We start from the raw sequence: 14,874 nt of genomic DNA, 5'->3' as shown, positions 1-14,874 counted from the left end.
CTAGACGAAGAAAAGTGGTTATTAAAGTAAGGACAATAAAACATTTACGTGAAACTTTAGAAGAAAAGTATAATACCTACTTATCTCACCAATGCTTATCCACTTATCTTCAATTTCACCATCAAAATACTTTTGCTGCATGTCATATCATCATCAGCAAAGTTGGTCTCTACTTCTATAGCACGAACAGATATGAAATCACATGTTGACGAATACTACTGTTTAGCGTCTGTTAAAGCAGTGAAAATATTTGCCGAAGTATTTGCAGATGAGTCAATTATTATCTCTCAAGACGATAAAGCAAAGATTGGGTTGGGTATACCTGCAGTCGGCCGTACATTTAAAACAATCCAATCTGTTAATGAACCCGTAACTGTTGAAGACCATGATTTTCCAACAGGCTCAAAAATGAAACTCATACCTTCTGTTTATTTAGTTATTAATCCAGCTGATTCAAGTAATACACTTCGAACTGGTCAACTTTCCATATTTATTAGGCCAGAATATTTTATTGGAACATCATCAGCAACTCACATCGCGGATTTAGAAAGTATTGTAAAAAATGAAAATTTTTCTAATACTCTAAAAAAAGAAGATAAAGTTAGACCAATTTGGGTTCTTCTTATTGATGGTGGACTTGACGAGAATCCAAAACATATGAAAAACATTATTCAATATGCTCACCTTTTCGTTCTCTTGATTTAGATTACCTAACTGTTCGTACTCATGCCCCAGGTCAAAGTGCATATAATCCAGTAGAGCGAAGCATGATTTCTTTATCTGAAAAACTCGCTGGTATCACTTTACCTATAGAGGAATTTGGGCCACATTTAAATAGTCAAGGAAATGTGATAGATGAAGAGTTAGCAAGACGAAATTTTGAATATTCAGGAAAAAAATTGTGCGATATATGGAAACGAGATAATATACATGAAAAACCTGTTACGGTAGAATATGTTGATCAGGAGAGAAATCCGTTTGATGAACCTGAACCTTCAATATCATGGGAATGGATAGAGGAACATACACAACTTTGCCGCTATTTACTGGATATAAAAAAATGTAAGAACTGAGAGTATTATAGTGAATACAGAGCTCCAGATGCAGCAATACTCTTAGATGAAAACAATGGATTTCTTCCTCCAACTACCAAAGAAAAAGATGGACATTTTATTAATCCAATTCATGCACTTCAATATCATGATAAACTTAAAATCCTTAAATATGATCGTTGTTGTCTATCAATTCCACACGAATTACATCAGCGTTTGTGTTGTGATATATGCAGCAAATATTTTCTGACTCTCAAGTTTGTAAAGGAACATAAGCGCAATATACACTCACATTATAATAAACGCCGTACTCAACAAAAAAGAAATTCAAAACGAACGGCTAATGAAATGGAAATGGAATGTGTAGTTATTCCATTAAACTTTAATGTTGCTGAGGATATTATTCAAAGAAACCCATGGCAAGAAATTGAACAGAATGTTTGTGAAGTTCAGTCGGATAGAGAATAATAGTTTGTAATAATTAAGTTTGTAATTATTGAAATTATTGAACAGTTCGTTGTTTCTTGTATGAAATAAAAAAAATTATGTCATTATGCATTGTGCTTTGAACTTAATTTTTAATTTTAACATATGATTGGTAAACTTAAATGAGAATTGTTCTATGTAAATCATGCTGCAGTTTTATGGATAATTTTTTAAAACGAATTATTATCATTTCGGGTGGCACAGTAACTGACGATCACTAATTTTGTAACGAAAAAAAGATTTTTTTTTTATTTTAGATTTATAATAATATTGATTTATTTTTTTATAGTTTAATGGTTTTGGAAAGAGACACTTCATATTAAATTTTTAACATATGGGCCGATCCTTGGAATCTAATTTTTTTACACAAAAATAATTTTATTAAAGCAAATATAAATTATCATTTATATAAGAATAATAAATTTATACTAGATAATGCAAAAAAAACTAATTAATTATATAATTTTTAATTTTTTTTTAATATAAGATATCATTAAAATTTAAAAGATCAAATATAACTCTCATGACAAAATCATTGATAATTCTTCGTAGAAATAAGCCATACAAATAAATTTACATTCATTTGAAAGAGAAAATCGAGATCTATCTAATGAATCTAAAATCAAGTGAATTGAATCACTAGTTGTTCAGTAATCACGTTCAGTATATTTATTAAATTTTATCTAAATTTGATCATTAATTATTTCACATGTAGTGATTCAATTTGAATGATCTTTGCTCCCTAAGGTGATGCCAACTTTTATCTTTAAAATAAATTTAAAATAATTTGTTTAATATATGTAGATGTTTAGGAATCATCAATTATATTATTAATATAAAATTTTATAAGTTTAATAAAATCTGATATAAAAAAATTTATTAAATACCTGTAGATGCAAGCTACACGAATGAAATTATATTCATTTGAAAGAGAAAATTGAGGTCTATCTAATAAGCCTAAAATCGAATGAATTGAATCACTGGATTGTGAATAATTACGTCTAATATATTTATTTTTAATTTTTAAATTTGATTTGACTTTGATCGTTAATTACGCCTCATTCAGTGATCCAATTTTCCTGATCTTTAATTCCTACAATAGAGCAAATTCTCAGCTTTCAAATGAATGTAAAATGATGACGTTAGCATATCTCCAGGAATAATAATGCACGATTTTGCCACCTGCATAAAGTCCGATCTGAAAATTTTATTTCTTACCAAAAAATGCTTTCATAAGAGAATCCCAAATTCTTTTACTTTATTTAAAAGATTTTATTTGCCATTTAAGGATTTTAGTAGAATAAATCTAATAAAATAATTTTAAAAGATAAAAAACAAATATATAATTAGTTATTTTGAAAAAAAAGAATATCTTATTATTCATTTTACAACTATTTTACATCATAATTATTTTTTATTTGCATGTATTTTTTACAAAGAAAAAACAATAAATTAAAGCTAAAAATTATGAAAAAATATGTCTTATCTATGTATATAAAATATTAAGTTTTTTTTTTATTTATCACTTAAAAATAACTGCTATATTTGCTTATAAACTTTTTTGTCATATTTAAATAAAAGTGAATAGAAAAATGATGGAAAAGTGATGGGCAGTGATGAGGAAAAAGAAGTGGTTATTACCGTTATTTTTGAATATTGATTAAAAAAATTTTTTTTATTTTTTATTAAATCTGAGTTACGTAAATATGTAACACATATTTAATTTAGATTTGTGTAATGTTAATCTTACTAAAATATTAAATTTTTATAAAAATCTTAATTTAGACTAATTCCAAAAATCGGCACATATGAAATATATTTATTAATAAATAACTTTATAATACATTATTAATAACATTAATAATAAATATATATGAAATAAATATTAAAATAAAAATAAATAGAATAAATAAATAAAAATATGAATTATTATTATTATTTTATAACATAAATCTATAAAATTTCAAATCAAAGATCCGGAATAAGAATTCTCTAAGTATCTGTGGCGTAAAAATATACTGATGGTATATATAAGAAATTGACCAATAAAATTACATTATTGGGTATATCACGTGATTATATTGACGTGATTGCAGGACCTGACCTCCTATCCACCTTCAAAATTACATGATTTCTGGCACGCCCCTAAATGCATATTTAAAATTTTTATTATATAACTTAAATATTTTATTATATGATTTTGCAAAAGAAAATGAATATAATTTTAGTTAACAATTCCAACTATTAAAAATTAGTAAAAGGTAAATTTTTTATTTACAAATATCTTTAAAAATTTTTTTTCTATAATATTAAAAGAAGTTTGCTATTTATTACTAGCACATCAGGAAATTTGTTTAGGCGTAATTTAGTGTAATATTTCGAAGGTGGTGTAAAATTTCGAAATATTACACTAAAAACGTAATATTACAAAAGTTTACGCTCTTAAATTTGAATAATTATAGTAATTTAAGAATATCTCGCTATCTACTGATCCAATCAAGACGATCTATAGCTCATTGGAATCAGCTCATCAAGACGGATCGAATGGTAGTAAAATCGCATTTCTACAGTTGATAGAACGCTCTATAGTATGCAGTAAAGTTTTAAATTAATAGAAAGTCATCTATCAAACGTAAAGATACGATTTTACTACCATTCTATTCGTCTTGATGAGCTGATTCCAATGAGCTATAGATCGTTTTGATTGGATCAGTAGATAGCGAGATATTCTTAAATTACTATAATTATTCAAATTTAAGAGCGTAAACTTTAGTAATATTACGTTTTTAGTGTAATATTTCGAAATTTTACACCACCTTCGAAATATTACACTAAATTACGCCTAAACAAATTTCCTGATGCAGTAATTATCACTAGTATTATATAATTTTTAAAATTTTGGTCAGAATTAAAGAATTGATATATAAATTTTCTTTTTGGAAATTTAATATTAAAAAAAAGCATTTTTATTTTTCATCAAAAATGGAGAAATGTATTACACAAGATTCCAAAAAAGAAAATTTCTATATAGATTACTTAATTCTAGTCAAAATTAAAAAATCACGTGACACTGGTAATAATTACTACTAGTGATTCAAAGTACAGTCAACTCTCTTTATAGTCACATATTTGGGACAGTTTATATTTGGTGATTATAAAGAGATGTGACTATATAAAAAATTTCTTATATTAGTATATCATAATTCTGGCCAAAAATTAACATAATTTTGGCCAAAATTATATTTAAAACTTTATTGTATCATAATTCATAATTCCACCAATATTAATCGTAGAGAGATGATCTTACTGCCATTCGATTCATCTCGATGAAACGGTTCTAATGGTATAAAATACATCGAAATCCAATCATTAAATTAATTTCCAAAATTAAAAAAATATTAATGGTTTTTGTGTAATGACTCTGCCAATATTGATCCTAAAGAGACGATCTTACTACCATTCGATTCATCTTGATGTGATGAATCTAATGGTATAAAATACATTGAAATCCAATCACTAAATCAATTTCCAAAATTAAAAAATATTAAATGGTTTTTAAGTAGTAACTCTGTCAATATTGATCACAGAGAGATGAGTTTACCACCATTTGATTCGTCTTGATGAGGCGATTCCAACAAGCTATTACCGTATTCTTCCGTTTTTAAGCACTACTTGAATTTAAGCACCACCCCAACTTTTGCCAAAAAAACTTGAAAAACAAAAATAAACACCACCTCAAATTTGAAAATTTTTTATATTTTATTCAAAATAAATTTTATTTTTATGATGCATCATTTTACAATTCATCTAATTCATCAGCTGAATCACTATCTATATCTACAATTTTCCTTTCATTTTTATCAATTTCCTCCTCTTTTTCATCTTATCCAAACAAATCATCTTCTGACCCATTCATTGCATTACAAATATGACTAAAAGCGCAAAAAAAAGTGTAAAAAAAAAACTTCTGATTTTAAGCACCACCCTAAACTTTCGCAAAAATTTTCCCCTAAAAAGGTGGTGCTTAAAAATAGAAGAATACGGTAATCATTTTTTTACAATCACTAGGTACCGAAAAATTTAGTAAAATGTTAAATGGCGCAGTAAACGTAAATTAAGAAATATAATAATGCTGATGCTTAACATTTTGTTAAATAACTCATCAGCCAGTAATCGTAAAAGGATAAAACTACCACCATTCGATTCACCTCAGTGAGATAATTCTAACAAGCTATGGTACATCTTTGTACGATTATTAGATGCCAAGTTATTTAATATATTCTTTATATAACTGTGATTATAAATGGTTTTTTTTAATAAGATTTTTGAGGATAGGTGTGATAGTGATTATAGATAGATTGTGACTATATAGGATAGATTTTAATAATAAAGTGTTTTGAACATTCAACTGGTGTGACTATATAGTAGAATGTGACTATAACAGGAGTGACTATAGAGGGAGTTGACTGTAATTTTATTTTATAAAAGTTATATATTAATAAAATTTTTTTTTTTAAAAAAAAATTACGTTTAATTCAAATTAAAATAATTTGGACTGGTATTATTATAATATATAAAGTTAACCTAAATTATTATAAGTTTTGGTCAATATATTTTGTTTTAAATTTGAGCTAATTATATAAAAATTATGCAATTTCAAGTGTTTATATTTTTTTATATAGATTTTTTTTAAAAAATCTGATTAGTAATTTAATAAAGTTTATCTTAAAAAATAATGTTACCAGTTTATTTTTTTTAAATTGTATTTTTTTAAAGAGTTAAAAGATTTTTAAATGTTACATTTTTATTGTTAAGTATAGACTTTTAGCATCATATTAATTTTTTTATGAAAAAAATTAATATAATAAAATATAAGTAAATATTAATATATTAAAGCTAAATTTTAATAAAATATTATATTTAAGTGGGCTTTGTGGTCTACTAAATAAAGATATCATGGCTACACACTAAAATGGTATCACCTACCTGATTAGTCACCATGACCACCCGATAGTATATGTGGAGTTTTATAAAGGAATGATGAATGGTTTACAAATTAATAATATTAGCATAATTATTTAGTTCTTTACCTAGGTATATTATTAATATTATTCTAATAAATTTATAAATGTACTGTGGTTATTAAAAAAAAAAAAGTAATATATATTTAATAAATTAAAAAAAATATATATTACATCAGAAAATATCAGTCAGCATTTTTTTTCTTTTTATTTTTTTTTTTTAATCGCAGCACATTTATAAATTTATTAAAATAATTAAAGTAATATATAATAAAATTACTAAACTACCTAATTAAATTAATATTATTAATTTATAAACCGCTCGTCATATTATTAAAATACCCCACGCGTGCACTATCGAATGATCTATTATGCTATACAGGTAAACATATGTGGAATATGTTTTCTTAGCCCAGGGCCCTGTAGTCAATGCAAGGGTGATCATGGGACCTACTTTTTTCTTTTTATTATATAAATTATAATTAATTTATAATATATAAGATAAACTTTTTATACTTTTATATTTAAACAAATTATTATTATTCCATTTTATTTTATATTTTATTTTTTTTTATTTTTTTTATATTTATATTAGTAAATATTATTTTTATATTATTATATTTTTATAAATAATTTTTTTTAAAATATGTTTTTTTTTTAACATTTAAAGTTTATTAATTTTGACACTTAGAATCATACAATATAGGAGTTACACTTCATGAGAATACAGTAAATAGATCAACTACCCCTGCAGTGCAATGAGAATGTATTAATAAACCTGGTGCAAATACACTTATAAGCCAAAAAAAAAACAAGATGCAGGAAAAAATAAAACAAAAAAAAAGAATTTCACATAATAACTACACTTTTAAAATTAAGATTATCTGAACATTCTTTTGAACTTATCAAGACGCTCTTAGTTTTCTAAGCATTGACCTTATTTCTGCTAATATAGTAAGCTTGTCAATACCGCCTAAAATCTTATCTATATTCTTGATTTTCTTAGTCACCTTATGCTTTTTACTCGATTGAGTATTAGTATTAATTGTTCAAACTTTGGAGCCACCTTTTTGATTCACCTTCTGAGGGTATCTCCTTCTTTGCTTCAAGTTAGGGATAAAGTATCTTGTCCAATCACCAGTATATTCGTTCAAGCTAAATGGCTTATCAATGATCTTTTCCAAGTCAACCCATAATTCGAAGTAAATTATTAACTTGCAGATGTCTGATTTTGAATTAATTTAAATGCTTTGCACCCTACAAGTGCAAAAATAGAATGAGTAGGGTTATTTAGATATAAAGTAGCTGTAATTACTGAAGCAGTAACTCCTTTAATAAGTATAGCCTGAAATTGTTCCTATTCTTTTCTTTGCTTGAAATCCCAGTTAGCTAGAAACTATCATACAGGTAAACCTCCAAGTGGAGCAGTCTATACTTCATCATTCCAAAGTCTTGTAGCCTCTTGATTGAGTTCAATTGATATTGTAACAATAATGTATTTCTGTTGCAATTTAAATTTAATTGCAACTACTTGACCCCAGGCTTTAAAATGATTAAGTGTATCAAGTTAAAACCAGGTGGAGGGAATATCATAAACTGTAATTTTCTGGACAAAATCTTTATTCACAGGTATATATCCAGTCATTATGGTACTAATTGTTTTGGGTGAAGTTGTAGCAGGTTATTTTTTGGTAGTTTTAGAAAAACTTTTGCTATTATTAGCTTTGAAAACGAGTACAGTTTTTCTCTTTTTTTTCACAAAAGGTAAAGGTGAGTTTGGTCTGCTGACATTATCTTTTGGGTCCTGTTTAACTATATTAGCATATGAAACTTGCTTTTGTTTACCTTTGGGTGTAAAAGAAGTGGCTTTTGCTGAGAGGATACTAATTGGTTCCTTTTGTTGTGCTACAGCTTTTAATTGGTATTTGAGCATTTTAAGTGTTTCTAAAATTTTTATTGCTATTAGTTGATTACGAGTTATAAACGTTAAGTTTTTTATTTAGATTTTGATTCTTTATAAATTCAGACATATCTGATATTTATTTTGGTGATGTCATCTGTTATTTCACAAACTCTTTGCAAGTGCTTTTTATTTCTTTACTAACGTTAGCTTGGATAAAGTCAAAAGACTCATAAAAAAGAAAGAGAAAGTGATATAAAGATTGTAAATTACCAATATCAAAGGTTGAGAGGGCTTCCTAATGTTCAATAAGTAAGTTAGTATACAGTTCGCCATTACCAGTACTTTTTTCAATGGTTCAAGCAATATCTTTTTCAGTCAAACCAAAGAAATTATATCTTTTCTGGGCATGACTAACTAGTAGGACCCTGAATAATACTAATATAACTCATAAGTAAACTTTAAGTACTGAAGTAAAAATACATTTTATAACATAATTCTGTCAATATTAAAGCTAGAAATTTGATTTTACTATTATTAGAATCCTTTTATTAAGATAAATCTAATAAATATAAATTTTATTAAAATTGAATCACTGGTTGTGTTAAAATAGAAGAATGTAGGATAACGAAATTTTGAAAATACCTTTGTAATATGCAACTTTTGAAAAATTTTAATATAAACTCTATGCAAACTCAAATGTAAGTTGTATCAGTATTGTTCAGGGTTCTGACTAATTAGTTCAAAGTAAATAAAAACGTAATATTACAAAAGTTTACGCTCTTAAATTTAAATAATTATAGTAATTTAAGAATATTTTGCTATCTACTGATCTAGGGATTGGAATCGAAAATCGAATCTTTTCAAGATTTTTCTTATAGACGACCAACCTGACTTTGAATCAGTTTCTAATTTCAGCAAAAATAATCAGCACTTGGCCAGTATGAAGAATTACTTTGAAGTCAGATTAACTTATATGTAAAAAATTGCTGAGAATCGATTCTCAAGAATCGATTTTACTATGTTTTGTCGATTTTTGATTAATCGATTCCAATCCCTATACTGATCCAATCAAGACGATCTATAGCTCATTGGAATCAGCTCATCAAGATGAATTGAATGGTAGTAAAATCACATTTCTACAGTTGATAGAACGCTTTATAGTATGCAATAAAGTTTTAAATTAATAGAAAGTCATCTATTGAACGTAAAGATGTGATTTTTACTACCATTCGATTCATCTTGATGAGCTAATTCCAATGAGCTATAGGTCATTTTGATTGGATCAGTAGATAGCGAGAGATTTTTAAATTACTATAATTATTCAAATTTAAGAGCGTAAACTTTTGTAATATTACGTTTTTAGTGTAATATTTTGAAATTTTACACCACCTCCAAAATATTACACTAAATTACGCCTAAACTAATTTTCTGATGTATGAGTTATATTTTAAATATATTTATAGTAAAATATGCTAATTAGTATTATTTAAAATTAGGATTAATTAGAATTAGAATTAAAGTATATTGATTATTATTATTGTATTATTTAATATTAAACTTTATTTGCTAACTTTTAATTTTTTTTTTGATTTTTTTTAGATAGTTTAAAAACAGATTAATGATATTAGTTTAAAAATTTGTTGGTTGATTTACTTTTAATTGAATTTGAATTTATTGTTTATCAAAAATCAAAAAAATATTTGTTTAACTGAAATAATTAAGACGAAAATTCAAAAAGAAGCAATATAATATATGAATCTTGGTATCACAACTTCCAAAATTGTATGTTTTTTAATAATAAAGAAGGAAATGCTCATTTTGACTGAAAAAATACAATTAATAAAATCTAAAGATTTATGTTTAGTTTATTTTTACTTGTTATTTTATCAATTTGCTTTTATTTGCTTTTAATTAATATTTTATTTAAGATGTTTATAATAATAATTTTGTAAAAAATTCTTAAAATTGGAATGTGAATATTTTTTAAAAATTTGAAGAAAAATACTGGTATCCCCTGGTTTGAAATAAAAATTTTCATATAATATAACTAATAATTAAATTTTTTATTGGTAATTTAAGTAAAATTTATATAAAATTAAAATTAATTTAGAAATATAGATGAAAGCCATATTTTATAATTAATCTTTTATATGACTTACAAATTTATTAAAGTCATATTATCTGTTATGATAAAATACTATAATAATATGATCATATAATAAGGGAGTGCCAAACTTCTTGTAATACAGTAGCATTTATCTTTGGTATTATGGTTTCTTTATTTTATTACAGAGAAATACATTATCATTAACGACTACAGGAATTCAATATAATAATTTCGGAAAGTAGGAAACTGTAAAAAAAATCGCCTGAAATATTTCTCTGGAAGGTATTATGGTTTCTTGAATAGCTAAAGAAAACATTCGATTTGTGACATATAGTCACATGATAAATACCAGTGTTATTTATCGATAAAGAAATTATATAATACATTATTATAAATGAATATTTTCATTAACGTTAAAATTTTGCAGGAAGTTTAGAGACTTCTTTATACTAATTAAAAGTTGGTGATAACGCTTAAATGTCATTTTTTAATTTTCAAAGAAAAATCTACATGAGGAACACCTTGAGACAGACTACCCATGCTCAAAATATCAATATCTATTAAAAAAAAAAAATTATACATAATTTCTTCATTCCACAAAGATCTTACAAATGACTTACCGGGTGAAAAGTATTCGACTATATTCTCTTCGGAAATTCCACCACTTGATTCAATCAAAAAAGCTCTTTTTCCTGCCCATCTCTGCTTCAATGTTTTAGCAGTTTGTTTTAACATATCGCCTTTCATATTATCCAACATAATAATATCGGCACCAGCTTCGATGGCTTCATCAGCTTCTTGCTCACTAAGACATTCTACTTCTATTTTTAGCGAAAATCCTCCTATTTTTCTTGCACGTCCAATAGCCTTTTTTATAGAACCCTGACTCCAAATATGATTATCTTTTAACATTATCATCGATGACAAATCCATTCGATGAGTATCAGCTCCTCCAACAAGCATTCCATATTTTTCAACAATTCGAAACCCTTTAAATTTGTTACATAAGTAATTTAAATATACATACATACATTTATGTACATAATTTGACTAACTTTCTAAAAAAACATTACCGGGAGTTGTTTTTCTTGTCCCAGCAATTACACCTCGAAAATCACATTTTTCCTTTAATTTAATACACTTCTTACTCCTACATAGAATAACTTCATCAATTATATAAATAAATATTTACCTTTATTTTCCTAAATAATGATATACCTAGTAGCAATACCACTACAACGAGCCAAAATATTTAATGCAGTACGTTCTCCCAATAAAATGTTGCATGCCCTACCATAAACACGGGCAACTTCTTTTATTGGTTCAAATTCTTCTCCTTCTTTTAAATTCCATTCAACTCTATCCAATTAAAAAAGTAAATTAGAATTTATAATTAGAAGAATCAACATTTACATAATCAAACTTAAAAACCTGCATTCCAATTGGTTGAAAACTTCTTCAAAGAATGGTATACCAGCCACAACTCCCTATATACTTACTGTATAAGCCACAAATATGAACAAAAAAAAAACTAAAAAAAAATGTTTGTAAAATATTACCGCGGATTTTCCGTATAATATAGCAACTTCTTGAGCTTCTCCCACAACAAATCCTCCATAATCAAATGATGGTACATCTTCTTTCAACCAATTACTAATTTCTTGCTTATATGATGGTGATAACAAATGAGCATAAATTGAATTAATTTCAGACATTTTTTTTTTAAAAAAAAAAGAATTTGATGATCATAAAAAAAAAAGATCGACAAGCTCTGCTTTTTATATTTCTGTGTCACGAGTTGTAGCACATATAAATCAATCATCATGTGTATTGCAAATCTTATTTCTCGACTCTAATATGGACTTGAGTGCATCGGAAGAAAAACAAATTAGTTATCTTAATTCTATCCTTCAAAAAGTGAATTCTGCAGAAGATAATTTTAGCGAAACATTTATTAATTCGCAAGATTACATTAATCTTTTATCGCAATTTGGTAGTAGTGAGTCTCGTAAAATAATTTCGTTATCATTATTAATATTGACAAAATTATTGGAAAAAAATCAGATAAAAAAAGAATTAAAAGAAATTACAAAAAAACAAATAATAAAATGGATAAGTGATTCGACAAAACAACAAGAGAAATTAAATGGCATTAAAGCATTATCAGCCATATTTAATTTAGGAGAAAATGATATAGGAAAAAGTTGTTTAGAAAAGGATGATAATGATGAAGGAGGAATATTAACAGATTTAATGGAATTTGCAGAATTTGATAAGGAAGAAGTAAGAGAATCAATTATAGAAATGTTATCAATAGCATGTTCGCAGGTACAATGTAGAAAGTTGGTAAAATTAAATTGTCAAGAATATTTAAGCAAATTAATGAAAAGTAAAAATTTAAAAATAAAAAGTTTAGCTGCTGTTACATTAACGAAATTAATGTTGGATGATAAATTAATTTTACCAGGGGAAGGAAATCAAGAAAGGAAGAAAATTGTTAGCGAAGAGGAAGATGAAAATGAGTTAGCAGGATTATTTCAAAATTTAGTATTAAATGAAGGATCAGAAATTGATGTTAGAGCCAACGCTATTGAAGGGTTAGCTTACGCAAGTTTAAAACCCACGGTTAAAGAAATGGTCGCATATCACCCCACTTTACTTAAAGAAATTTTTAAGTTAGTTAAAGAACAAGAAAAATTGAATAATAATTTATTATATGGAGTTGCTGTAATATTATCGAACATTACGTCATATAGGAAAAAATTAAGCGAAAATGAACGACAAATATTAAAATTGAAGAAAATTGCCGATGGCGAAAGTAGTTTCGAAATAAACCCTCTGAATGAAGATGAATATGTTGAAAATCGAATAAAGCAAATAATGAAATTTGGAGTAAATCAAACATTAAATTTATTATCAAAAAATCAAAGTCAAATTATACGTCAATTGGTTTCGAATATTTTTTTAAATTTAGTGACAGATCAGACAAATCGTGGTATTATCGTACAACAAGGTGGAGTTAAGGTTTTAATTCCTTTAGTCATTAAAGAAGGTAATACAAAAGAAGGGAGGGTTTTTGCAACTCAAGCTTTAGCTAAAATTGCTATTACAATGGACCCAAGTTTGGTATTTAGAGGTGAACGATCTTCAGATCTTGTTCGTCCTTTACTCAATTTATGTCAAGGAGAAAATGAATTATGTCAGTTTGAATCTTTGATGGCATTAACCAATTTAAGTAGCGTGGAAAATGATATTAGGATGCGTATTTATGATTTAAAAGGGATTCCGATTATTGAAAATTCACAATTCTCTGATAATACTTTGGTTCGTAGAGCGGCAACAGAATGTTTATGTAATATGATGTTTTGTGATCCTGTTTATGAATTATATAGTGATCCTCAATCATCAATTAATAAAATTACCATTCTCGTTGCCTTTTCTGATACTGATGATTTTGAAACGAGAAGAGCCGCTTCGGGTGCTTTGGCCATTCTCTCAACTAATCCCAATGTATGTAAGATGATCCTGGATAGACCAAAAGGAATTCAAATTCTTAAAGATTTATTAAATGAAAATTCTCCTGAAATTCAGCATAGAGCAATCGAATGTTTGAAAAATATCGCTAGTATTGATAAAGACAAGGCAGAATTATTGGTTAAAGCCGATTTACACAAACGTATGTTGGAATTGGTGGAAGAAGGGAAGGTGGAATCCGTAGTAGTCACTTGTGCTGAAACGTTAAAAATTTTTGCTAATCATGGTTTATTAAAAATTTGAATATTTCTATAAATTAAAGTAATTAATGTTTAAAATTAAAATTCATTATTGATTAAAAAAAATTACAGTATTTATCACTTTTTTAATTTTATTGTTATCCTATGATATCATTCATATATGACCTTACGCGATTCCGTGATAGTTACATTAGTTTTTACCCAAAGTATAAAAATAAATTCATCATATATTAGTGCATTAATAATTTGCGCAGTTAGTGGCACATCGTATCTGTTTGGTGCTTATTCTACAGAATTGGTGGGTAAACTAGAATTTAATTCTGTAGAATTAAATATTATCGGAAGCGCAGCAAATTACGGATCTATCTTAGTGGTTCTTTCAAACAGATGAAATAAAATTTAACAAAGATTAATGCAAAAAAGATACAACTTTAAATAAAATTTTTTCTTAATTTTAGGGTGTTTGGTGTCTTCCTTTATGATGTTCTATGTATTGCGCTAACGTACAATGGCTTGCTACCTTCACCATCTTTCTTGATTTGTGCTCTTTATTTATTTTTTGTGGGAATTG

General features: G+C 26.3%; 3 protein-coding genes across 3 annotated transcripts; 1 reads left to right on the top strand and 2 right to left on the bottom strand.

The window, feature by feature from the left end:
• Positions 1–8,240: 8,240 nt before the first annotated feature.
• Positions 8,241–8,492, bottom strand: OCT59_009218 (uncharacterized protein; the record flags this gene model as incomplete). Its single annotated transcript, XM_066133390.1, has 1 exon — positions 8,241–8,492. The coding sequence occupies one exon, from the start codon at positions 8,490–8,492 to the stop codon at positions 8,241–8,243; it is 252 nt and encodes an 83-aa protein (XP_065999832.1).
• A 2,215-nt stretch (positions 8,493–10,707) lies between these two features.
• On the bottom strand, positions 10,708–12,284 carry OCT59_009217 (uncharacterized protein; the record flags this gene model as incomplete). Its single annotated transcript, XM_025315214.2, has 6 exons — positions 10,708–11,126; positions 11,190–11,558; positions 11,643–11,719; positions 11,788–11,928; positions 12,001–12,056; positions 12,129–12,284. The coding sequence occupies 6 exons, from the start codon at positions 12,282–12,284 to the stop codon at positions 11,050–11,052; spliced, it is 876 nt and encodes a 291-aa protein (XP_025183251.1). The 3' UTR covers positions 10,708–11,049.
• A 123-nt stretch (positions 12,285–12,407) lies between these two features.
• On the top strand, positions 12,408–14,398 carry OCT59_009216 (uncharacterized protein). Its single transcript, XM_025315215.2, has one exon. It carries the CDS (start codon positions 12,427–12,429, stop codon positions 14,344–14,346), a length of 1,920 nt encoding a protein of 639 aa, XP_025183252.2. The 5' UTR covers positions 12,408–12,426; the 3' UTR covers positions 14,347–14,398.
• The last annotated feature ends 476 nt before the right edge of the window (positions 14,399–14,874 follow it).

The sequence above is a fragment of the Rhizophagus irregularis genome, chromosome 17, assembly GCF_026210795.1.
Source record: "Rhizophagus irregularis chromosome 17, complete sequence".
Classification (NCBI taxonomy): domain Eukaryota; kingdom Fungi; phylum Glomeromycota; class Glomeromycetes; order Glomerales; family Glomeraceae; genus Rhizophagus; species Rhizophagus irregularis.
Note: the sequence above shows the minus strand (reverse complement) of the source record. Positions and strands in the feature narration are given on the sequence as shown.

Bases quoted from the DNA above. Each gene is read 5' to 3' on its own strand.
- OCT59_009216 (XM_025315215.2), top strand. From the start codon at position 12,427: ATGGACTTGAGTGCATCGGAAGAAAAACAAATTAGTTATCTTAATTCT.